This window comes from Cryptotermes secundus, unplaced genomic scaffold, assembly GCF_002891405.2.
Source record: "Cryptotermes secundus unplaced genomic scaffold, Csec_1.0 scaffold350, whole genome shotgun sequence".
Taxonomy (NCBI): domain Eukaryota; kingdom Metazoa; phylum Arthropoda; class Insecta; order Blattodea; family Kalotermitidae; genus Cryptotermes; species Cryptotermes secundus.
Genome location: NW_019731981.1, coordinates 387,162 through 414,547, shown reverse-complemented (window position 1 = coordinate 414,547; position 27,386 = coordinate 387,162). Strand labels below are relative to the sequence as shown.

At 38.3% G+C, this 27,386-nt stretch overlaps 1 protein-coding gene across 4 annotated transcripts in view; it reads left to right on the top strand.

Moving 5' to 3' along the window:
- The window catches only part of LOC111867385 (dipeptidyl peptidase 4), a 490,805-nt gene that overhangs the window by 436,765 nt on the left and 26,654 nt on the right, over positions 1-27,386 (top strand). For 3 of the 4 annotated variants that reach the window (XM_033752663.1, XM_023857185.2, XM_023857184.2), the window contains exons 4-9: positions 3,434-3,508; positions 7,541-7,593; positions 17,140-17,354; positions 21,719-21,885; positions 23,260-23,378; positions 26,239-26,362. In XM_033752663.1, coding sequence (XP_033608554.1) covers positions 3,434-3,508; positions 7,541-7,593; positions 17,140-17,354; positions 21,719-21,885; positions 23,260-23,378; positions 26,239-26,362 — 753 coding nt within the window. Of the gene's footprint in view, positions 1-267; positions 1,177-3,433; positions 3,509-7,540; positions 7,594-17,139; positions 17,355-21,718; positions 21,886-23,259; positions 23,379-26,238; positions 26,363-27,386 lie in introns of those variants that run through there. The other variant, XM_023857186.2, reaches the window with a different exon arrangement.

Here is a 27,386-nt window from a genome sequence, read left to right as displayed (position 1 = left end):
AGGCTATAGCTTAGTAATCAGAAGGTTAGCGCGACAGCGTAATAACGCTGACATTGAGGAAGAAGCTATATGAAGTGGGTCATAAAAGAACTATGGCAAGAGGAAAACGCTGAGTCGGAGAGGGCGGTAGACCTGAAAGAGCCAACCCCCTTTCGATAAGCAGCCAACGAGTGGGCCACACCGGCCCAAATCACGTCAGAATGGGCGGGTGAATACACCACCGGAACCCAGCGAGTCAGCAAAAAGAGGGTACATAAACTCTAGAGGAATCGATAAAAAAAATATTATTATTAATTGTCAAAGAGTCAGCCGTAGGCAATTGCCGAGAGAGTGATGGTGATAAGTAGTTGTTGGTTGGTGATTTCGGCCTGTTTCCTCAGCTAAAGTAAGTTGACCTGTATAGTCATGAACATGAAGTGTGATAATATTAAAGTGCAAACCACAGGGAGAGAAAGTGAAAACTAGAGGGACTAGGTTTACTAAGAAAGAGAGACAGAGGCGTAGAATACCCAATGGCAGGGTGGGAGGAGTAGAACTAATGTGTGTGCTACAGGATAATAACCCACATGTAATGCGAACCGACGAACGTTGGCAAATGGTGTATATATTATGTATATAGCGACATAGGTGAATAGAGTAGGATAGAAATGCGCTGTGATGTCAATTGAACCTAGCATTCCCTCAAGTGTTAACGTCTTCCCTGCCGACTCCAGCCTCCCTCCGAATCCTCCAGGAGAATTGCAAACTCAAGCCAAGGCGGCAGATACGTCAGTGACAGTAAATTTGCCTGAGCCCCTCCCTAAGACTTAACAAGATGGTGGCAGCACGACGCCTTGGTGGCAGTGGCGGGACACCTCCACGCCCCCTGTCACCACGGCAGAACAATGGTAACAGAAAAGTAAACATTTGAATACAGTGGAGAAATACTATATATATAAGCTTAATTGAAGCAGCATATATACTGTATAAGCTTAGTTGAAGCAGACTGCACATGAATGACGTGAACGACGGACACGCTGATGCCTGTAACCCGATAATCGAAACGTTGCAAGAACTGGACACCAGATGGCGACATGCACGCAATATAAAGACAAGCTCAACCCTGCGTAGGAAAGACTCGTGGTGCTCGTGGTTTAAGCACACAACACAGAAGGAGGAAACACCCAGCACGACGAAGTAAGTACACTGACAATCGCCCTTAACACACACTGTATGCAAACACTAATACAGATTATTACCACATGTTATAGAAACACGAATGTGTATTGGGAATCACTCACTCATGGAGCTGAGTCCTTCTTGATAAGCCGCCAATTGTGCAGCTACTCAAGAACTTCCCAGCGTTTTATGGAACCCGAAGGTTCATCACCGTGTTCACAAGAGCACCTCCACTGGTCCCTATCCTGGGCCAGATCAGTTGAATCCATAACATCCCATCCTGTCGCCCTAAGATCCATTTTAATGTTGTCCAACCATCTACGCCTTGGTCTTCCCAGTGCTCTCTTTCCATCTGGCTTTTCACAAGAATCCTATATACACTCGCCTTCTCCCCATTCGTGATACATACCCTGCCCTTTTAATCCTTCTTGACCTGGTCATTCTAATTATACTTGGAGAAGAGTACAAGTGAAAGCCCTTGCTATGCAGTTTTCTCCAACCTCCTGTCACTTCATCTCTCTTCGGTCCAAGTATTCTCAGCACCCTGTTCTGTGTAATGGGACTACACATCGAAAACTAGAATGCAAGCACAACAGTCTCCACAAGCACTTTTAGAACACATGATGATGACCAGTGACGGTCGAAACATATAGTCTACAATGTGGTTTTAAATCGGTTTAAAACAATTGCTGTGCATATATAGTAACTTTTAAATAAAGTTTTAAAGGGGTGTTGCATGTAAGACGGGATATCAGAGTTATTTTTCAATTAACAGAACTTATTTTACAGTCTTTCCTGTTTCAATAGAAGACAAGAACACAAAAGATTTCCGTCTTCTGAAACATGACGCTGAATAGTCCGTTGAGAGTCGAACGGCGTTTCAGAAGTATATGCCGCCTCCATATTCAAGGATGAATGGTCAACGCTGCTTGCTACTTGCTTCACGCTGTTGGTTTACTTTTCAACCCTGAAGAATGAGGCAACATATTCCTCCGCAACGTAGATTGACAGTCAACAGACTAAACGGAGTTACGTCCTAGAAAATAGAAATCTTGATAACCACCGCTGTGAGAACCTCAAATCCTACAAGAATATAAATTTGTGTGAATTGAATAAGAACTAACTTTCTCCTAATTTAATCTGATCATAATATTTTCGATATAACTTTAATTTTTTGCTGCCATTCCCAAGAAACTTTGATACATTTTCGGAGCTTAACTCACGATTTGATTCTCTTATGTGTAAAAATACTGGTTCCAAAATTATTATAAATATTCCAATTTTTTTTACAGAACATATATAATCGTGTGTTTGTCCAGTGCCATCCTTGTTCAGTCGGGCTTCTGTTGGGCTTTTTGATGTGCAGTTAATGGTACTATTTACACTTCTGTCACCTTCAGCAATAAGAACTGATTCCTTCTGTGTCATTTGTTGCCAAGATTCTCCCTTTCAGCTGTTTTTAAAATACAGTGACAAGATGAAGAATATTTCGCGGTGTCAAGATCCTTGCGAAATATTTAGAAAAATAAAATAAATATTTTTCCTGACTTCGTCTTTACCACCTGTGGATTTTCAATCGCCCCACTTTGATTGGTCGGGTTTTCGTAAGTGGTTCCGAAATTTATATTAATCAGTTTACTTCACATCTCTTCTGCAATAGTACTTTCTATTTTTAACAACAAACCCATTACTGTACTATTTCAGCCGTTGTCTTTCCTTGTATTTACAATGTTTCCTCTGTTAATGTTAATTGAAGTGATGGTTGTTTGTATGCATTCTATGCATAGAGATAGTGAAATGAATGCATAATGGATATGTTGTGATTGTCCTTAACTCATGTTTCATTTCTGGTATTGTTGATAGTATCGCGATAAAATTTTATATTGAAAATCTACAGCAAATTTTGTCGAACGAATTTAATTTTACTTAATATCAGTGAAAAATTAACTTTCACCAGACCACGCGGCGTTATATCCGAGGAGGCAGAACTTTCATAGCCACCTCCACCACGAGATCCTCATGTCCTACTTTATCGAGTTTATCAATGTGCTTAGAACTGGCTTGTAGTACAAAATGTGTGTACGTTATACAAAATACATATATCATTAAGATTTTCAAGTTTTAAAATTGTATTTAATCCGTTAAATATTCAACGAAATAAAGAAAAAAATAATTCCATGGTCCAGAGTTACGTAACTTACCCTGAGTCCTGTTGTTGCCGTGTATTGTGACTCGTAGGATGAAAGTAAAGACTTTTCTTTCTTTCTTTTTTCAGAGGCAGCTGAATGCTGTTGACTTCAGGGTGTCCAGTGATCTCCGTTACATATTGCTCATACTGGATATGAAGAAGGTAATCTCAGATTTATTCATTCAAGTTTCTGTAAGACCTGACGTTACTTAACACAGCTGTAACTAACAATCACATAAATAGCTAAATGGTTAATTGTGTGGAGCATATTTATTATTTAGAAATTGATATTTACAAATCTGGTTAAAATATTTTACAACTGTTATGGAAATCCAGAATTTATTTCTGTCTTCATAAGGAATCGACACTGGATCCTATACTGGGCCAGGTGAATACAGTTAACTTTGTACCTTTGCAAAAAATTTTAATATTATCTCTCTATCTTAACCTAGGTCTCATAGTAGATTCTTCACAACAGGTTTTGACTAAAATTTTGTATGCATTTCTCGTCTTTCCGATGCGAACTTAATGCTCTGAAAGAAACAGAATAATGGGTAGAAACTTTATAATTCGCGGCCTCCGTAGTCTAGGGGTAACGTTCCCACCTCATGACTCAAGGTACGCGGGTTCAAACCCGGCGGAGGTAGTGGAATTTTTAAGGGCGGAAGGGACTTTAAGGGATTTAAGCCGTGGGTCCCGTGTCGTAGATTTACTGCACGTAAAAGAACCTCATGCCTCTAGGAGACCTCTGAGCTAAATTAGGTAAATTTTCCCGCCCAAGTAGTTTCCAATGCCTCCGGTAGATGGGGAAAGTATTAGGTACCACTGCCAGATGAGGATAGACCTCGCTGACAGAAAGGGACTAATTATCAGGTACCACTGCCAGTAGAGGGCCGACCTCACTGGCAGAAAGGGGATGATAACGGGCACCGTTACCAGTAGGGTATGGGTCATGACTCAAGGTACGGGGGATGCACAATGGACCAATAACTGGTCTAAGTCTAAACCCACCTCCTCCAACAGTGAATGAATGAATGAATGAATGAATGAATGAATGGAACTTTATAATTCACACGCTTCATCAAATATTATTAGAGTGATTAAATCAAGGACAAGATGATAGATTGGGCATGTAGCACGCATGGAGATTATGAGAAATATGTGAAACTTTCACACTTCATATAATTTGGACCAGCTAAGCGATTATCAGCTACTCAAAACGGACTCTGCTCCATGAGATTTCTTTACGTTAAACTTCCCTGCCTCTGCAGTTTAAATGAGAGTGAAGGAAGTTTTTAGTTCCACGGTTATGAAAGCCTCAGTCCCAACTCTGCAGCCAAGTCTGTAATGGTGAGAGAATCGCTTGTATTCATCCTCCGAACTGTATTTAGTCCTGAAGACTGATGTATAAAGAGAAGTAATGGTTTTGTAGCTTGTGAATGTCTGACATGAAGTAAATATTTATTTTAATAAATAAGGTGTAATACGATGCCAGTCTTCTCATTGCGTTATATAACCTACGCATTTAACTTATAATGTGCGTTTGTTAATGTACAGAACATATTATGGCATATTTGCTCAAAGCAAGAACTGTGGAGCCAGAGAAACAGCCTTTCCTAGGTAACGGTTGTGAAACACTCAAGAATTGAGTAACTGCTAAAAGCGGTGTCTTCTGTGCGGTCCGCACCGAGGCTATATAACGAGGAGCAGATGCTAGGTGACGAAAAACAGCGTGGAGGCGGGGTCGAATACTTCCACCGTGGCCCTGTGAGTCGTAAGAGGCGACAAAAAGGGAAGTCTCAAATCCGAGACAGTAAAATATGATCCTGATTCTCAAGGATTTCGGACCCGAGAAAGATTGCGCTGACAACAGCCAGCAGCATATACAAAAGACAAACCCGCCGTCTCGTCAGAGAGCACGCCCCCACAAAAACAAGACCGTAACTGTCAGACAGTAATAAATATCTGGTAATGAGCCCCAGTTGGGACTCGACACCAAGATTTATTGAGTGACTGATCCGTCAGTCGCAATGTGACGTTGACTTTGTCTTTGACTCGACTTGAGGAGACGAAAAGGGAACCCAGTGACTGGGGGCTATAACTGGGACACCCTGTTCCTGGGGGATATAAATATGGGGAACTGCCCCACCGTGATGGTAGAGTGTCCAATCTGAGGCAGTAAAATATGGTTATGAGTCCCGCAGGACTCCGACCCGAGAATGACTGCTCTGGCGAATGCCAGCAGCAATTGAAGAGAGGGCGCCGCACATCAACAAAGTCGCGTCTGTCTGACAGTAACAAAACTCTGGTCTTGGGCCGCAGATGGGTGCTTGACTCCAAGAAAGACTGCCCGACTGACGATCGGTTTAACATAACTCTGAGTTTGACTTTGACGTTGACTTACCAGACCGTTTTGAGTCGGCTGTTAGCGAGTGAAGTTCTTGAGCCATAAGGGCTTGAGGACTATCCCTTTTTAGAAGACTGTAAGCAGGCAAAGACCGATGAAGAATTTAGGATGGGTTGGTATGGATTGGATTGATCTGGTTCAGGATAGGAACCAGTGGAGGGATCTTGTGAACACGGTAATGAACCTTCGGGTTCCATAAAATGCTGGTAAATTCTTGAGTAGCAGCAGAATTAGCGGCTCCTCCAGAAGGGTTCAGCTCAATGAGTAAGTAAGTAGTGAACTTTAGAGTGTGTGAACTAGAGATAGTGCTATAGTTACTTGTAGTTACGATCCGTAAGTGTTTAATAAATCCAGTAACTAATCACGTGACAATATAAATTGTGTTCTATTGCCCTTTAAATTTTGAATCTTAATCCTAACCGAAATATAAATATCTGAAGCTCTTACGGATTCTGCTGCGTAGCAAGTTGCTTGCTTATATTGAGGGTGTTCAGTTCTATATCCTGTAAAGTATGTAATAACTGAAAAACTGTTCCTAACGACCCACCAGTTTCAGTGACACTAACTGAAACTTCTAGGATTAAGGACGGTCAAAACTTGTTAACTTGATTCTTGAACTAAGGTACCTGCGGATAACAAGGTCCATCGAAGGAAAGAATCTATGAAAATAATGTAGTTATAAAGAATGTGGATTCATGAAAAACGTACGTCCATATATTATCTTTCAGGAATCATCTAAACATAAGAAAATAAGCATATATTAACTCTCATCAATCCGCAAAATGAAGATGTTAAATTTGTTCTTAATAACCGGAGTGGTATGTAATAATTTCCACAGGGCAATGTACTTTTTTTCCCCTGGCACTACAGCCCCAGTGGGCCTAGGCCTACCTCCATGAACTTCCGTTCACTTCGGTTTTTCTAGATCTTACACATAAGGTAGGACCCCTTGGGCGAGTGATCAGCTCGTCGCAAGGCCTCTACCTGCAGACAAACACAGAAAAACACACACAAACATCCATGCCCTGAGTGGGATTCGAACCCACGATCCCGGCTCCCGAGCGAGCGAAGACAGTGCATGCCTTAGACCGCTCGGCTACCGTGACCGGCCAATGTACTTTTAGACATGTGAAAAAAGTTTTCTGAGTAGTTTCTACTCAGACCCATAAGTTCTCAAGAGACACAGGCGTACATATATACGAGTATGTATAACAAAATCTTCAAGACATGTTGCACGTATCCAAGGCTCTTGCCAAGTAGAGCAGGCTCCTTTGAAGTTAACGTGTCATCACTCACTACTGTTATAGTCCGCTGCATTTCGTTGCATTTAGAGAGATTTCTGCTTTATGTCTGAGATTTGCGGTGCATGGTTTCTTTGCCATGTGGTTCAGTGGTCTTACTTTTCATTTTTGAGGTTGACATGATGGCAGAAAGTGGGGTATTGAATCGTACGCCTCATCGTCTGACTGGCAGAATTGTTAATTATAAGTTAACTAACAGTGCGTTATGATAAATTCTTATATCAGAGGAACTAAAAATTAAGCTAACAACTTCTTGAAGCCTATAACTTAACACGAATCCGTGCGGGCCATTCCTGCAAGTATCACATGGAAGGGGTAGCTGAGAGGTGCTATATTCGTCTAATAAAATGGATATCTAATTGCCAAAATCAAGTGTAGATTTTATTTGTTGCCCAGCCTTATTACCTGCGGGAACCTTATAAATTCATTTAGTTTCAAATGGTTTAAAAGTGTCTGACGTGTTGCTTGTTTGTTTGATTCTTGCAGGTGTTCAGATATTCCTATGAAGCAAGATATTTCATCTTCGAAGTTCAGACCTCGTGAGTAAACCCACTCTCTTCTCGTGTATTGCACATATTTACACTGCATATTTTATCTAAACATAATTCAATTCAATTCGTACTTATTTACGTGCAAGCTTAACAGCACAGAGGCCAATTACAAAGTTAGCACGAGTACACAGTAATACAGATATAACTAAAAAACAAAATACAAAATAAGACAGTCTATATATTGGCAATAAATTAATAATAATTCCAAGAAAAATTAAAATTAGTATTAGCAGGTGAGAAAAATAAAAGAGGTGCATTTCGAGTGGTTATTCCATTATGTGGCGAGATACATACACACATAGAATTTAATAATAATAACAATATCCCAATTAATTCTTACTTATTTGTGTGGCAGCTCAACATCCTAATAATAATAATTTTAAGATGAGCTGTCGCACCTAAAAATAGTATATAGAAATTCGAAATTTTTTGGATTTGAAAATAAATTTATGTATATTTATGTCTGTGTTTTTAGATTCATGTATGAATACGCATTTACAGGGCCTCTGTGTAGCTGGGATAATTTGGTGTGAATATGAATATGCTCTATATAATCTAGTGAATTTTTTTTATAGTAATAAGTAGATAAGTTGTGTACTTCGTTGTTCTTCAGTAAACGATTTTAAAGACATAATGTTTGTTCCAGCATTTTTAAAGAATATATTCTTCCACTGCTATGAAGAGTAAGTCTTCTTCCTTCTTCGGACTTCAGTAGAACTCTTCTTGCCAATTAGTTTTCGGCCTTTTTGCTTTTCTGCAGCCCTTTGGTTTGTAATTTATTAACTTGAATATTATTTTTTCGTACATTCTTAATAGACAATTTTCTCCTTAATTTCTCTTTTGTCATTAAGATCATATATCGTATTTAAGCATGTCTGTAAAGACGGACTTGTTAAAAATTCTCCGACACGGCTGGAGAAAACTGCATAAATAAATTCTTAATATCCAGTGAGGAGCTCACAAGAATTTTGCAGAAGAAGAAATTTATATATAAAATATTTGAAAAAAGAATAAATTTCTTTATTTTTATTACATTTGAAAATATAGGCATATATATAAATAAAATTAACCACTAGATGCCCTGCAACCAATAGGCTGCCTAGAGTAGAACATAACTAAATTAGGTTCTCAATCAAAGAGCAACAGCGGAATCTCATTCATTTCTTCACATAAGGATTTGTATCAAACCAATTATATTCAAATTATGTAATGAGTATGTTATTTATTTATTTATTTATTCATTCATTCCTTAATTGATTTTTAGAAGAGACTGAACATTTTTGTGCTATATTCTCAATTCATTTATTCTTATGCCAAAACAATGGACCTTAAGCTTTCATGTCCTATTCCTGATTTTAAAACGTAGTGTGAGTTAGAAATAGTTGTAGAGGAAGGAGAACAACCTGCACGTTGCAAGAGAGTCTTGAAACATAATATTGCTCTCGAAGTGGAGATTCCCAAATTTGAATAACGTGGCCTACTAATGACTAAATTTAATCAACATAAGAAGACTTTAACAACTTTACACTTTTATTTGTGACTAATTTTTGTAGGATATATTCTTCTTCATACAGTGCGGGAAATGTTAAAAATGTGCTGTAGTTAGCCAAAATGTCTGTTCGTATCTCTAGAATTGTTTAACTCTATAATCAGAGACACTGGCGCAGCAAGCAGCAAGGGGGTGGGGGGTTGTATCTGGAGAAACCATGATAGTCCCCATCTTACCACCCGATAACCAGCTTTACGGAGATCCATATTCTCCAGCCCAGCTGACAGTTTCAAGTCTTAAGTGTATCATTAGCAAGGGTCGACAGGGACACAAGTCCCAGAACAGTTAGTTCACGTGACACGAGGATGATTTTTCTCTAAGTACTGCGGTTTCCCCGCCAACTCTTATTTCACTAAATGCTCAATTTTCCCATGTATTATCTGGGGCTGCTACCGTGTGCTGCTTATGGCCTAAGTACCAAGGGATTCAGGCTCGCCCCACCCTAAGAATAACAAGTTGGTAGGGATATTTAAATTCACAAATGAGTAAAGCAGGGGTGACTTTAAGGCAATGTGAAGTAATTCTAATTCTCCTTTTAGGTATTTTCTTCTATAATTAAATGCAGGTTTTCCGTGAAGTGCTTAAGTTACTGTTGTAATGTCCCTATGTTGTATGCAGTATATCCAAATCATATTCCAGAATCTCTTGGTCTAAAGCTCTGATATATTACAAAAGAAATTAAGTATGTGTTGTGGTATAGTCACTGATGGCAACAAATTATTCGAGAAACGGTGGGAGAGGGTTGTTAATTAGCCCTTACCTTTTTTTTTTCATTGGCGCTACAGCTTTCATTTGGGCCTAGGCCTACCTCCATGAAACTCTCCGTTTCATTTCGGTTTACTAGATCTTAGACATACGGTAGGACTCCTTGGGCGGGTGATCAGCTCGTCGCAAGGCCTCTACCTGTACACAAACACAGAAAAACGCACACAAACATCCATGCCCTGAGTGGAATTGGAACCCACGATCCCGGCTTCCGAGCGAGCGAAGACAGTGCATGCCTTAGACCGCTCGGCTACCGTGACCGGCAGCCTTTACCTTGTACTTTCATCATATTCCCGTTACTAAAGTAATCACTCACAAATAGCTTAAGTCGAATACCAATGATGCTTATAGGCTAGTGACGAAAATTTGAACTTACGAAATTATATTGGATTCTCTTCTCGAAACCGAAAATATTGTTCGAAGTTATTTATCATCAGGGTGCACGATTATTTATTTAGTAGCCAAAATGTCTGTTCCTCTCCCGGTGATCTCTTAAAACAAGATGTGCTGGTGTAATGAAATTGTTTATTTATTATAACATTCTTATTAACTGGTCTTCCCATTTACCTATGTTTCATTAGTTATCGACAGAGCATGCTCACTTCTTGCAGTACAAAACAGCATATGGTCTCATAGCAATTAGTCGATGAAGAGAAATGGAGATCATTGGAGGAGAGGATTTTATGTATCATGATTTATTTTACCATCTTCATGTAGCTAGATTGATTACCACATTACAATACTATTCATCAATTATTGTTTTATTAAAATGGCATATGTTTGTCGTTGCTTCACAAGTTCATATAGTTCGGGATATGACTTTATTTATATAACAATTTCTCTGAGAAATCCACTTCGAAAAGTAATTTTCAAACAGTTTTCATTTGAAATTGACAAGTCATTATAAGAAATTAGTGATGAAGTTTGTAGGATATATCGTTTAGTCGAGTCAGACAGTTCATTTTAAATTTCATTCTAGGGGCAGAAATGAGAACTGTCACATCTAGGAGTAGAAATATCACTAATGATTGCTAATGATTAATGTCATATAATTTCGAAATTCGGAAGGAAAATCTAATAGCTTCACCGTTACTGCTTAGCCCATATTGCGCCTCGCAGTTTCTGATTGTCAGAAAAAACAATAGCACCCTCTGAGGGGTCAGGAACTTGTTCAGCTGCAGGTAGACTTTGTAGACTTCGATCTGCAGTTTAGAGTCGGTATACCTGTTGTTCCTGGCGTGTAACAGCATCCTGAACTGACCACATTTCCCTGCACCTCCTACCATTTTCGCTCTGAGATATCTGACAGCTGAACAATGAAACTTAAATTAGCAACATGAAAGTGACCCTCAACGGAGACCCGTTTACCTGAGATACAAATATATGGGTCGGCTAATGCCTGTTGCTTTACATCATTCGAGTTCATATCGCAACGTTTATTTAGTGTACTGTTGTTTATTGACGAAATAATTTTAAATGATGTATTATAAGCTTTTCAAGGGAAACATCACGCTAATAATATTAACCCAAAGGAGCAGAGGCCCACTTGAGAACATAATTAGTTACCCGGGCATTCAAGAAGTTCTTCATCCTGTTAACATGCCATTTTCTTTCTGTGAGAAGTTATTAGACCCGATGTCCAGTCGCCAGCAAGAAGAACCATTCCTTGTCGACTGGCAGTGTGTGTTTCAAATATATGTGCTGTTTGTCTTATCTTCTGGTGAACGAATGTTGTTTCAACGACATTTAATTTTACACCTAAACTTACAAACGTTGTGTATATTTGCACCTCATTTTTCCCGTTAAGGAAACAATCCTTTTATGGGCCCCCATTGGCTCGTTTATAGTTCCAATCTTCTCTTTACTATATTAAACATTTTCCCTCCCAATTTATTCCTCTGCCCTGAAGATGAAAGCAGAAATTTCGCCCGATTATATGCGCATGTCTACATATACAGAATTATACGGCACCACATTCCATACTGCAATAATTATAGATTGTAGCTTTCTTGCTCTCTACGTTCGGTTTACAAAGATCTGGTCAGCATCACAGGCCTATAACTCAGGATGACAACAGAGAAAAAATTCCATATCATCATCGGGAACGTCAATGTTGACATCAAATTGTGTTATTAGTTTAGGTCATTTTATTTGCGTCCCGAAATTTTCTGCAATTAACGGAGTTCTTATTCTGTAGTGCTTTCGAACAAATAAGAGCAGTTTTGCTAGCAGGATACAGTATATATCGATATTTCGACCCTAAAGATGGAAGCAGCATATTCCTCCGAAGCGACAGTAACACTGCCCCAATCCGTACGGTGCTTAGACCCCAGCGCCAATCTAACAATCTTCCAGTGAGAGCAGAAGGCGTGTAAGCCATGCTGAAACTGCGATGCCACATGAGCTACCAGGAAATATGAATTCGGATTATGCACTAATAAAACAAATTTTGCTCTCACGAACAGTGGTCAGTGCAGAAAAGCATATGTTCTTAGTTTTAGTCAACTTTAATTTGTTTCAGAATAAGTCACATCAATACAGTAGATTCATCGCTTATAGGATACTTTTAAAATGTTTTTCCTTGAGCCTGGATCTTCGGACTTCTAATCAGGAAGATCAGAGTTTGAAGCCGAAATATAAATAAAAGAATAGCTTTACATTGAAGAGAACTTTTTATAAAAAAAATATCGTCCTCTTTCATGGTTTATTAATTACTTTCGGTGATACAGTGATATGATATGTCGCCTTCAAGCTGGTCACTTCTGGCCTTCTTCTCTCTGAAGTTTAACGCCGATGGAAGTCATATTACCCTGATATTTCTTCGTGGTTTAAAGTAACAATTTGTAGGTTCCTGCAGATTAAATCTTTACGTAATTGTGGAGATGAAGTATCGTTTTATAGACATTTCTCTGGGAAGACGAAATAACTAGACCTGTATAAAACCTTGGGGAACATTCATGTATATTATTTAATTAATTTTTATCCAGCCGACATTGAAGAAGACCAAAGAGAATAGATTCTTATTGGAAAATTTCCCTTTTTGAATCTGTCTTCAACTATGATTTATTGTTGATTCCTTTATCCTTTAGTTTTCTCTGTTCGAGTCAAATTTTATATTTTTCTCTTATTTTCTGTAGAATTCCTTTGATAAATTTAACGTATCTAAGTGTAAGGAAATCGAGAAGGTTGTTATTTCGTTTAGCACTTAAACGCATTGGGAACAGCTCTGCATTTTAAACTGAAGTTTCCTTCTCTTCCTTTTTAGTCGTAACGATGTCCAAGAAGCATAGCATCTCCTTTACACCCACTGAGGCAACTTTCTTCTTTCTATTGTAAGACACGTGCACTTTGAAGTCAGCTTGTCCTTGGATTAGAATCCAGAACGACGGAAGGATGCGTTGTTTGAGCAACAAGATTTAATTGGTTCGTGATAGGAATTGGCAGCATGTGTGCCAAGTAAACCAATTTGGTCGTTTAGAGCACAGCTGCCAAATCACAATCACAATAGCAACCTATATTATAGTGTTCACAAAGAAGCACAGAATATAGCTCAACCATGGCAGCGAACTACACGAGGTGAGATCAAATGGTGTCAATACAGGCCGCAAGGTGACACCACGGTAGGTAGTACAGAGTTAGTTTACTATTGGGTTATAGACTACAGAATGCTGATTTATCTTCGGATAACTTTGAAATCATATGACGTGTTATCCACTGTTGATATTGTTGAAAAATATCTTAACAAGAAATATCTTCGCCGTTACGCTTGTATTAATCTTGGAATGACAAGCCGTCGTATGTAAGCTAGTTTAATATAAATAATCCTATTTGTATATTTATTAATCTTGTTTACACTGGATGGTTTGTAATTCCAAGCTGCAACAAAATCATATGCGAATTATTTTTAATGATAAACTTAAAAAAATAGCGTATGTGGCTCAAATTATACTATAAATCAGACTTTTTGAAAAGGAGAAATAAACATACATAAAAAATTCGAGCGGTGAAATATATGTTTATGTCTATATAGTATATAAGCCAATAAGGTAAAAAGGCGAAGTTGTCCCTGTGCTTAAATAAATAAGCAATACGGTATGAAGAAGTGGAAGCCAATGTATGTCAAAATTCTTTTTGTAGGTTATATTTTCATAATAGCCCTTAAAATTCTAATTAAAAGAAAATTTCAAGTAGGTGACCAGACATAACCCGGCAGATCATTACTTTGTATGTGGAGTTTCAATTCTGTAATCTACGTCGAATTTACGTAGTATGCGAATAGATCCAGTAATGTTGATGTTATGGACGCAAAGGAAATGAAATCCTCGCTGATACAGATAGAGGGAAAGAACCTGCTTTCATTATGTTTGGTCCCTTATTTGTCACATAAATTATAAGTAAAACGTCAGATCTCATCTACAGTATCAATAATCTCTAGTGACGTGAATTGTTGTGAAAAATCTATGCTTTATATAATGTTTAAAGCATGTTATTATTACTGGAGCTGGGAGGGATATAAAACGAGTTTAATTTTGGGAGAATACGTTCCACCTGTTGGTGTCAGTTGTACCATTCGTTCCAACATATTATTTAGCGTGTTTCTAATCCAACAGAGGACAAACGCTACGCGATTTGCGGTAGAGGCAGCGACAGATATGGAGAAGCTCCTGTACCACAGCGATCCATCCATGGATCTACTTCCGCTTCGTTACCCACACGATACTATATTTCAAATCCTGTCTAGTGCAAAACAGTACCGATACCAGAGTACTGTCGTGTTTTCAGAATAAAGAAGATAGAAACGTGTATTTGTGTGGTACGGCAAAAATAAAATACGTATCTCAATTCTGCTGCAAGAGGAATAAGTAGGTCGGCCAGTTAAAATACTTTGGCTTGTAAAGCTATTACTTGACAACGATAGCGAGATAAGCAAAAACACAGCAGCCTCTACTGAGTAACTGCTTCGCAAACAAACATATTCGCACGGCAACAATTGGAAACAGCAACAGAGGGACTAGGTTTTCTGTTCGGTCCATGCATAGATGTTATAAGCGGGACAGTTAGACCAATGAATTGTGTTTGGGCATAGTCTGCTCTACTGAGCTTAGAAGGTGCCCCACATGGACAGGACAGTAACTCTCATACAAGAAGCAGCATCTGATCATGAGCCCCAGCCGGAGCTCGACACCAAGGCAGACAGACTGACTGACTGACCGACCGTCAGTCGCACTGTGACTTTGACTTTGACTTTGACAATGAATTAGTTGTGAAGGTTATCGTTATTCAGTTTGCTCTTGGTACGTAATCATACTTCATTTCAGACCCAAGTGTTCTCTGTTCTCAAGCGCTCTCAACTTATTTTCTCTTAGGGAGAGAAACCAGTTTCTACCTATATAAAACAAAAGCTGAAATTGCGTGTAGTTTTATACGTTTGAAACATTGTTTTGAAATAGGAGAAACAAGACTTAACAGAACTTACAAAAGTATTTATCTGCGCGTATTATTTAATTACGAGTAATTACTTTTGTTGTTATGCTCGGTGTCGAAATGCTAAACACAAGTAAACATACGGAAGTGCCATAATATCGAAATCATTCACTGCGTCGTAATGAAACAGCAACTTATAAGCATCTATAACTTAAATCGTATTTGTGAGAAAAAAAATCACCTGGAACAACAATAACAATTGAATAATTAGGTTAGGCCGCGCCATAGCTCAAGCGGTTAGTCGCTGGCTTCCAACCATGGCGGCCCGGGTTCGAGCCCGTGTTTGGTCAATTGGGATTTATGGTGGACAAAGTGGCGCTGGGGCAGGTTTTCTCCGAGAACTTCGGTTTCCCCTATCAATCTTCATTCCACCAAATCCTCCATCATCATAATCAACCGGGGTAGGTACAATAGGCCAATCAGTGGCCGACGTGCTGAGTGGACTAAGCTGGACTCCACCCCCACTATGCGAATTAATTAATAATTAGGTTCGTGGTGAAATAGGTGCAGATGAAATTCAGGAACTGTGTATCATTAAGTTTAGAATATCCTGACTGCCAGATGAAAATACTGTCGCGTATCGGGCGTATATCGCGACAAATAAATTCTCGATGTATTCGATATAGCGAATTTTATTTCACACTCGCTCTTACAATCACCCGGATTACAATCTGACGATTACTGCTATCCGCAGTATCACAATTAGTACACTGAAAAATGCCACAATACAACTGACTAGCTGCTGGCTAACTCGACGGTAGCTCCAGGACTCGCTGACTGTCTCAGTACAACTCTGCGGTAGCCACACTAGAACTGACTGTGAATAGCCTTCGCTGCTCCGTATGTAGCCTCGATCGGACAATACGGGAAAACGGCCACGTAATAGGCACCCTTTTTGCCTGGCGCTGTGTTGCTATGTAACGCCAGCGGAGGTCACCGCTGTTACTATCGTAACGTCGCCGCTGTTGATTCGCGTTGCCTAGCGACCGCGATATCCCTCGGTGACGTAACCGCGGAGGGGAGTGGCGGGGCGGGAACTCGCCTATTACCGTAGTAACGCGAGCGTTACGTTACCGCCACGTACCGCTGGGTAGGTAGGGGTCGACATGTCACAATACTAAAGCATAGGATGCCTATGTTCATTATTGTTCGGTGGTTATGTGTTATGAGTTAGGAAGAATGTGGGAGGAACTGGCCTTGATAAATTTTCATTGTCATGAAAATTACGATATTCTGCTTTGAACAGAGAACGAGCCTAATGCCTCCTAAATGATGAGCAGGCTGTGCATATGCGCATGTGCGTCTTATTCTACCTATTTAAAAACAAAACTATGAGCTTTATACAAAACATAGGGCATATTGGAGTGCCTAGTTCAATCTGTTTTAGTGTATTCTGAAAATAGGTTCAGTGGTAGAGACAAGAAACGCATACTTAATTTTTGGAAAGCATGAAAGACTGACAAGTATAATTACAGTACTGAAACTTATACAAATAAGTTCTTGTATTGTAAACTGAATCAGAGTGTCTCAGGAGAGAAATGAATGGAAATTTAGTATTTTTATTACCAGGATGCAATATTACTCGGATAGTAAGTCGGTTTTGCTATAAATTTTTATTCTGTTATTTGGAAGTCTTGTCTTTCTCTCGGTCAATTGTGTGCGCTTTATTTACCTACACGGTCATAAACACTAATACAACGTTCATTTGATTCACTGCTATGAACTTTTGTGTCCAGGAGAAAGTTTGAGTTGAACCTGGGGGGCAATGACGCGGAGAGCCACCCGCTTCTCCAGGACGTCGTGTGGGCGCCCAGGGGAAACGCCCTGGCCTTTGTCTACCGTAACGACATCTACTACAAAACCAGCGCGTTGACTTCCCACGTCTATCGTATTACCAACACGGGACAACCAGGTGTCGTCTTCAATGGTGTTCCCGACTGGCTGTATGAGGGTAAGATAAGAAAGTGTACCTCTTTGGTACATTCTGCTATTCCTAACAGCCTCAGTCGATTACATGTAAATAAGATTTAAATTCCTGAGAGATTTTGTGTGTGAATATCACACATGTAACTGATAGAATTAACAAGTAATAAACAAGCAGTTCTGCATGAAAAAATATATTAGTTAAAATTTTGTTGTTTATTTGTCAACGCTTTCATTAACTCGGTGTCACTTGGTAGCATAGTTGGTTGAGGCACTATGCTACAAGCCGGAAGGTCGCGGGATCAAATCCCGATGAGGTCATTGGATTTTTTTCAATTTACCTAATCCTTCCAGCTGCACTATGGCCTTGGGGTCGACTCAGCCTCTAACAGAAATGAGTACCAGGAATATTCTTGGAATGTTGTTGGGGGTAAGGGGAGGCCGACGCGTAAGGCTGACAACCTTAACGCCATCTATCAGCCGATTGTCTAGAAAATGTGGGAACCTCAATATCTCACAACTCTACGGACCTCCACGGCCTGTTACAGGATATCTTTACTTTTTTTGTTTACTTTTTTACTTTTCATTAACTCAAAATGTATATCATCGGATGAACTGAATGAGCTGGGAGAGACGCGGGAGGCGTTCTTCGCCTAATATAATGCCTTGTTTCTGGCGTTTGCTTTTGGAAACTGAGGAAAAAAAAGCAAAAATTCTGAGCCGGGTTAATCAGTGTTCAGGCAGAGATTCGAACCAGACTGCTACCGAATAAAAGCCAGAAGCATTATCTGCCGTGATAACTTGTTCGGTTTAAAAATGTATTGATGAGAGGGGAGTTAATGAAACGTCGAATTCCACAAAATGTGGGGAATTTCTGTAGTGGCTAAGCGACTGCCAGCTTCTCAAGAATACCTCTGTACACATTGTTCAACATGTCATCTGGTTAACAACACACAGGTTTCTGTCTTAACTTGGGGCAGAGTACAGGAGTGAAAGTGAACATATCAGATACAGTGTGACATGAGATTTGGTTACATTTTCTACTGGAAATACAGAGTGCCTCAACTTACAGGTTTGAACATATGTAAGTACATACTAATCTAAGGAATACGAGAGTCAAGAATTGATATCAATCTGAAATGGACCACTGTGAAGCTTGTAACTTACAGAACTAACGCAAATGAAGTTCCGGTGATACACGTGACCCCGCACTTTCATTTCCTCTTCTCTGCAACATGAAATCATTACATTTAAACCACGTAAGTAATATCTGAGCCGGTCACGGTAGCCGAGCGGTCTAAGGCATGCACTGTCTTCGCTCGCTCGGAAGCCGGGATCGTGGGTTCGAGTCCCATTCAGGACATGGATGTTTAGTTTGTGTGTGCGCGTTTTTCTGTGTTTGTGTACAAGTAGAGGCCTTGCGAGGAGCTGATCACCCACCCAAGGAGTCCTACCGAATGTGTAAGATCTAGAAAAGCCGAAGTGAACGGAGAAGTTCGTGGAGGTAGGCCTAGGCCCACTGGGGCTGTAGAGCCAAGAAAAAAAAAGTAATATCTGATGCTGCTGAAACTTTAAAAGCAAGCACTTTTATGGTTTTCACGCGTCGCCGGGCTCTATCGGCAACTTCTCCGTCACATCTGTCATGCGGGTCTATCAACTTACAGGCGCTTTTATTTCTTCGAGTCCTCCTTGAGAAACCGCCAGTCGCTCAGCTATTCAAAATATTCCCAACAGTTTATGGAACCCAGAAGGCCTTTACCGTGTTCACAAGAACCCTCCATCAGTCCCAATTCTGAGCCAGATCAATCCAATCTACAGCACCCTATCTAAGATTTATTTTAATATTATTCTCCCACCTATGACTAGGTCTTCCAGTTTCGTTGAGCTTTGTTGAAATATTGTAAGAAAGAAACGTGAGTCAACCTAGAACTGATATTAATTCTTTAATATAGAAAAACAATAATTATTCAGAAGTCTTTAGTAAATATTACTCAATATATTGCTGTATAACTTCAACTCTCCTTAACTCAGCACATTAAAAATGTGTTCGCTCTAGTTATATTCCATAAATTCAAGAAAGATCGTAATGACAAAATTAGGAACTCATTAAAATCCTAATATATTCCATTATCTTTTTTATTTAATGAAAAATTTAAAGGGCCGAAAATACAGTATAAACGTCAAATGATTAGTGAACTGTGGATTGAAAGGATTTAGAAGGAAGCGGTTGAGACCTAATTCAATGTATACAGTACCGAAGGGACTGAAGAAGATCACGAAAATCCTCAGCCAAGATTTGAACTTGGGACTTCCTCAAAACAAAGCAGAAGTTCTATCTATTCTACCGATAATATGACGACTTCGATTTTCCTTGATGGAACAGTACGATACTGGCATACGTAGTCCGTTTAAGAGCAGCCATCTTTCTGTACTTTCAACATCATTACTGACTTCCGTATGCAGTTTGTGCTATTTGTATATCGAAACAGAATGTATAGATTTTTCTTCCTTTGCGTTATTAAGCAGTAAAATTTATTTGAACCCCATCGTAAAATATTTCATATTTCGATACAAATATCTCACAACAAAAAAAGCTTCGCGTCATTACCGTATTGAAACTTTCTAACACAACAAAAGTATGTTTAATAGGAAAGTAGTAAACCAGCTCATAATCTCTAACCTCACCAAAGCTTTCATGCTTGTATACATTAACTTGACAAGTTTTACAAGATCGATTTTTTTTTTCTGTATTCATTCTGCTATTTTATATTTTAAATAGAAGTTCCCTAATTGATGCTGTGAATTTTGCGAGCTCTTTTATTATTTGCTACATATTCTTAATGATCTGACGTTGAAACGTCCTCGTACTGTTCACATATCGAAAGTTCCAGTGATCATTATTTGGTCCACTACAATACAACATTAGAGGTTATGACTCAGTAGCAATCTCTGTTCACTGTGACCTGGGCTTGATCCCAGGTCAGGTTATGTGGTATTTGTGGTGAGAGAAGTAGCACTGGGGGCAGGTTTTCTCTGAGTGTTTAGGTTTCCCATACCAGTTCCTATTCCACCATCTGCTCCATATTTATTAAACATCATGTCACTAGCACTGTATAATCTTTGTTGCCCACTGTCTGTAATGTATTCTTTCTTCACATTATACTCGTAGCTCACAATATACAGCTGGTTTAGATGGATATTTTAACCTGTATTCCGTTCCTGAATATGCACAAATAATGGAGACATTAACTAATTATAAGGATCAGTCGCCTTCTTCAGAAGCTGATAGTCATTTCTCTGGTCAAAATACAGGCCTAGTTAGCCTTTTAAAGAACCAAAACGTTAATTACCCCGTGTATATCATTGTATCCTATTCTGAGCTAGATGGATCTGTCCACATATTTATACCATTTACTTTAAGACCAATTTTAATATTACCCTCCTCTCTATGCTTAGAAACCAAAGTAATCCTTCTTTTCTTGTTCTCTGGCTCAGAAAGTGTTTACAGTTCTCATTTTCTATCATAAATATCATATAAAGTGTTTTCTGTATCAAATGACTCTAAATCTAGATAGTTGAAAATGTAATTAATATTAACATAATTTATTCCGGCTGTAATGCAAATGTTGGCTTTCTGTCAGTTTGAATTTCATAATTTCAATGTAATATTTAAATAGATGGAATACAGCAATAGATCTGAAACTTCTTTAATGCAGATCTCACTTTTCTGCAATTAGAGTATAATTTGGGTGCTGTATCCCCTGTGGAAGAAAAGTTGCTAGTATTGAGAACAGTCTTCGCTAACTCGAAGGCTGGAATCATTGGTTCGAATCCCCTTCAAGGCATGGATGTTTGTATTATTCTGTGTGTAGGTGGAGGTCTTGTGACAGGCTCATCCCCTGTCCAAGGAGTCATATCAACTGTGTATCGAACCAAGAAAATGAAAAAGTGGCCAAGGCCCAACAAAAGCTGTAGAGCTATAAGAATAATGATATAATTTCCTGATTAAATTCTAGAGGCACTGGAAACCAAGAATGTTGGAGTTGATTTATTCTTTCAGCAGTTAGGGGTGAGACATGATATGGCAGGGAAATTTTCTATATAATATCGCTCTTGAAACATTGAGTGTAACTCCTGGGTTATAATAGAAATTCTACAAGGGAAAGATGAAAGCACACAACATATTCTACTTCAAGAAATGTGAATGTAGTTGTATAGTTTTTCTCTGTTCTTAGAGACTTTAATGCTACATCCTTTCGTTCTTGATGCTTTGTGGTTTCTTATAATTCCATTCACTTTGTTGCTGTTCTGCTCATTAGCGAACAGAAAGATGAAGATCTCTTCACAGATACTGCCTGCAGGTTGTGAATACTTGGTTCTTGCTTGTTACAGAGGAGATTCTCAAATCTCCAAACGCGCTATGGTTTTCACCTGATGCTCATTTTCTGCTCTATGCCTCTTTCAATGACTCCCTAGTGGGAGAGCTCAAGTATCCATGGTATGGCCGCATCCAGGAGCGGTTACGTTACCCTCAGATACGCATGTTGCGGTATCCCAAGGTAATCCAAATACATTGCTGTGAAGTACTTTTCATTTTATTAATACTATTGTGGTATTTAAAAAAGGAAATATTGCAGCTGTGTTATAGTATTCATAATTGATATCACAAATCTCTGTTGACCCTTTCCTTAAAGTCAACATGAATAAGAACTACCTTTACAATTCGATTGTTGAGAAACATGTCATATGCTCTTTGCTGCTAGCATGGAAAGAAGAATCACTGTTCACAACATAAGGAGAAAATACTGCCTGGTAAATACTTATATTATAATTAACACAGAAATAAAACGTTCTCTTTCTTTAAATGAAGAGAGTGCAAAGGTAAACTTAAAATTCTGACTAAATTATTCATATTGGTGCAATTGTTTAATTACAGGAGGGCCATGTTAACTGTGATTTATTTAATCAGAATTTTGTGTTTGGATTTTTATTCAGTCTAAAGGGGATAAAATTTTCCACTGCAGCAGAAATGTTTATATGGTTGGTTTGTTAATACAGGAAAGTAGGTACCCATATACAAGGTGTGTGAACATAACAATGCAAAAAGAAATACATAATATGAGAATACCGCCTTAGATTTAGTTATATAAAGCACCTGATAGATGGAGTGGTCACTAGATTAATATACACTGTAACTCAAAGAAAGATGTTGTAGTAACATAAAATGTATACAAATGACAAAGTTAAGGTGTGTTTGGCGACATTGTGTTCCATAGTGCTGGATGGCGTTACAATGTGGTAAGTTTAGTTGGGACTGCCTCTGTGGTCTAGTGGTCAGCGTTCCTGGCTACATATCCAGATATCTGGGTTCGACTCCCGGCGCTATCAGATTTTTTCTGATAATTAGTGGGTCTGGAACGGGGTCCCTTCACCCTTGTGAAGTTAATTGAGGAGCTATTTCAAGGAAGTAGCGGCTCCAGTCTAGAAAACCAAGAATTACGGCTGTGGGGGATTTGTTGCGCTGACCACGTGACACCCTTTATATGCAAAAGTTGGCATTAAACTTAGCCGACAAACAGCGGTCGCTCGGACGGTATAGTTCACTTGTGGACTAAAATCACAGAGTTTTTCAAGTTTAGTTTGGATATTTTACATTAATCTAAATTAAGTTTGGTTTGGTTTTGTGAGGATGGGAGGTGGATGGAATTGGCTCAGGGTTTGGTTTACTAATGTCCTTTTTATTAGTGATGTTGAACCTACAGTTTCTGCTACCTACTGCATCAGTCAAGTTTAATTTTCTTAACAGATTTCTTCACTCTTCCATTAATTCAATAATGCCAATTAACCTGAGTAACCGATACAGCAAAACTTATAAACTGACAGACAATAAACATAAGTTTTGCAACATATCGTTTTGCTTGCTTTTGTTGCAGGCTGGAACAAGGAACCCAGCAGTCACTCTGTGGGCTGTAGATCTGAGCCGCCCTTTGCAGCTATATCCAGTAGATCTCAAGCCACCACTGGTTCTCAAAGCCAACTCAGAGTCAGAGTGGTAAGTGTAACGCTAATTTGTAGAATCTGAAATGGAATGCTGTAATTTTTCCCTTTATCATTCTTTATGTAGGACAGTAAGAAAGCATGTTATGGGATTTGTGTTACCATACTATACTCATAGGTCAGTAGATATTATCAGAGGATTGAGTTCTACAGTTGAAGAGAAGCAGAAGGCTGTTTCAAGATTTAGAGAAGAAAACTCTCTATAAAAGAATTCTCATAGTTTTAATTGAGTATGGTACTTATGGAAATCTTGAATATATGAAATGATGTGGATTTTAGTTTTGATCCAAAGTAAAAGCAGATAAAAGTCTCCACAAGTGGCAGATATGTTCACATAGTTACATATGATGAAGGATATACATATATACAGGGTGTGTCACAGATTACTACAGTAAGCACAGACTTGAGATATCCAAAGAATACCACTCATTGAAAATTTTACTTAGACAGAATACAGAGGAAAAACAAGGACTTCTTAGTTGATATCATAAAGATGTGGATTTTGTGAACTACAGTAGTGCTTATTTTGCATATTTATATATACTTGCAAGTGAAACCACGCTTCATCAGAAAAGAATGTCAATTGCAGATCAATCTCTCTTTCAACGACAGACTGTAGAAACCAACTACAAAAACGAACCCTGCTAGCTGGATTACGCAGCTGCAAAGTCTGTATTACTGTCGTTTTATAGGGTCTAAGCTTCAACAATTGTGTTGTCATTCTTGAATTGAATTGAATTGAATTTATTTACATTCTATAAATCCTAAGCAGGTTAGTAGCACCTTTGGATACAGAACAAGTCAAAAGGTTACATACATAAGTACAGGCAATTTTAGCTTAAAAATTAATATAACTTAATTTTACATCATTCTCTATTTACATTGAAGTATTCATCTAGGCACTAGGCTTTAACACTCCAGTCTCTTGAGCCAGATGTTTCAGTGATTTTCTCGGTGTATGTTCAAGTTTTACCCCTATGCCATCTAACTTCTCCTTAGCAAGTACACAGTGCTTATCTTTTTTGTTTTTTGTCCATTAAGAATCCCATTATACTAAATTTATTCATCAAATTGTGAATTGTTTACTGGGAACTCTTTTATCGTGAAATTTATGTCAAAATTTTCGCTGACATTTTGTAGCAGATTTGTATTTCTCATAGGTATCATATAAAAATAAACTTTGCTCTAAAGCAGAGTTTATCAACCTGTGGTCCGCGATGATGGAACAGGTGGTCCACAAGCAGACTTAAATTAAATTAAATTAAATTAAATTAAATTAAAAAATATCCAACCAAAACAAATTAATCAAAGAAGCAAGTAAAATTAATTATATCATATTTTTTATTTGTTTAATAAAACTTAAAACTTTGTTCAAAGATGATTCACTTTTAATAGTTTACTTTCAGTTTAATTAATTATGATTCCATTTTTTTTTAACTCCAATAATTATACAATCTATCCATTAAGTGTGGATAATAAGTACATTTTGTGGTTTACATATAGAAAAGGAAAGAGAACTTGTCGTGGTGAGCATGTTCCAATGAACATGCTCAATACTTATTTTAACTGCTTAGTGATATGCAGTTAAGTGTATGATTCCATATGTATTCAAAACATACTTTTAGATTTATTATGCTATAAATGGCACAGAATGTCCCAAATGTTGGTAATACCACATAGGTTTAAAAAAATAGGCCTACATAACTTAGTGGTCCGTAGTATTTTTTCAGACATTTTACTGGTCCTTTGGCTTAAGAAGGTTGAGAAACACTGCTCTAAAATATACTGCATCATGATATACCGCACTGCTCAATAACTGCAACTGAGAAGAAATAGCTAATGGAGCTGACAACTGCTGCCTACTGTCAGCAAATCATAAACAAACTCCCACACATAAACTGCCTGCTCACATGAAACATAATACCGTTAAGCAGTTCACAAGTTAAGTACTTCCCTTCATTCCATACGTTATAGGCCATCTGGCATTTTGATTCATTTGCAAAGTTTGTATGCGCCCAGTGGCAAGTAGCGCTCTGGTTGCCGTGAAGTGAAGAGCCTCAAACTGGTCAACAAAGTAAAAAAATAAATTCTCTGTAGTTTCACGTAAAACTATTGTTCACTACCAGTATGCCCATGTAGAATTATAGACATGTTTGTTTTAACACAAATATTTCTGGTTCAGAATCTTTCTCACCTAAATATTAACCTTATAAGAACAAATAATTTATGTAATCAGGATTTTAGTTGTTGTCTCTGCTTATTTGTATGTCTGAAATGTATGCCAAGATCAGACTTCGCATATGGTGTACTTAATGACACCTTGTGCTATTCTCATATAGAAAAATAAATATGGACACTTTGCATCTCCACGCCTACTTCTTTAAATTGGACTTGCAGGTTTTCTTTATATTTCATACTATTCCTCTATATGAGACTTAAAATTGTTTGAATAAGTTAATTGGATAAAAAATTAACAATGGGCAATGTGATAACGGCAATTATCTGTTCCTAACACTTAAACCATAAATCTGTTTTTTAAGAATTGATTTTTTATTGCCCTTTTCATGGTCTTTTGTCCTTAAGTAGTTGCCTTTTCACGATCTCTGGTTCCCGATTCCCAATAGCCCCCTCAGGGCCCTCTGCCACTCTGTTTGGCCAGGCATGTAGTTATCCATGGCCTAGCCCCACAACCCTTCGTATATATAACATACCCTCAAGATCGAGGTAGGATATTCCTCTAAAAGAATAGTAACCACCTACCAGACTACATGGTACTATAAACGATAAGATCACAATCCAAAAAAGTGCCCCATAATCCCTCAAAGAGTATCACTGTCTTTGAAACTTTTTTTAAGGGACCACTACTTCACAGCAGTAACATGGCTATCACATCATCAGGTAGCTGTAATATGGATGAACCGCGTACAGAATGAGTCAATTATCTCGTTATGTCGTGGGCCAGTTTGGAACTGTGATGCGGTGAGTATGCTATGCTATTCAACCTGGTCTGAGAATCCATTATTAATTTCAGTGACAAATTTTGATAATAGTACCACTGTTTCTACATTTCCCCTTGCAAGGTATCTGCAACAGAGGTTTTAAGAAAATTGAAATATGATTAATGAGACATTTATGTATTTTTACAGAGAATAGTTTTGTAATACTATGGACTTTTGTGATGTGATGTTATATGATATGTGGATAGGAACCAGTATTGCTCCAAAAATTTGGTACTTGTCTGTCATATTACATGGTGCCACATGCTAGAAGACCATCTTAATAACCACTTCCATGTGATTCTCAAATCTCAGTGGTTCATATCAGTTTTCATTGGGTGCATCCTGTTGTGTTATTATATACAATTCTTTATTGGGATTCATCGCAACACAACAATGAAACGGTCTAGGTCAACATCACCTTAGCTACATGTTTCAGCTTTTAGAGCCATTATTGGGCAAATACAAGGTTACTGCACTCACACACTATTGAACTGCATTTCAGTGTGACAGTAGAGCTGGATGCTTGACAACTGTGTTACACTATAATAATACAAGGTTACTGCACTCACACACTATTGAACTGCATTTCAGTGTGACAGTAGAGCTGGATGCTTGACAACTGTGTTACACTATAATAATACAAGGTTACTGCACTCACACACTATTGAACTGCATTTCAATGTGACAACCATGTAACAACAATGTAACCATGTTACACTATAATAATACAAGATATAAAAATACAATAAAATTGTAAAATTATTATAAAACGAAAGTTATACAATAAAGTATGGTTAAAAACTATTCATGTAATGTTTCATATTATGAAGTCAGTATTGCAATCTTGTTGTTATATTCCAGGGGTATATTCATGACTTGTATCGCTCACTCATTCACTCACTCACTCACTCACTCACTCACTCACTCACTCACTCACTCACTCACTCACTCACGGAGCTGAGCCCTTCTTGAGGAGAAGCCAAGTCTGCAGCTACTCAAGAATT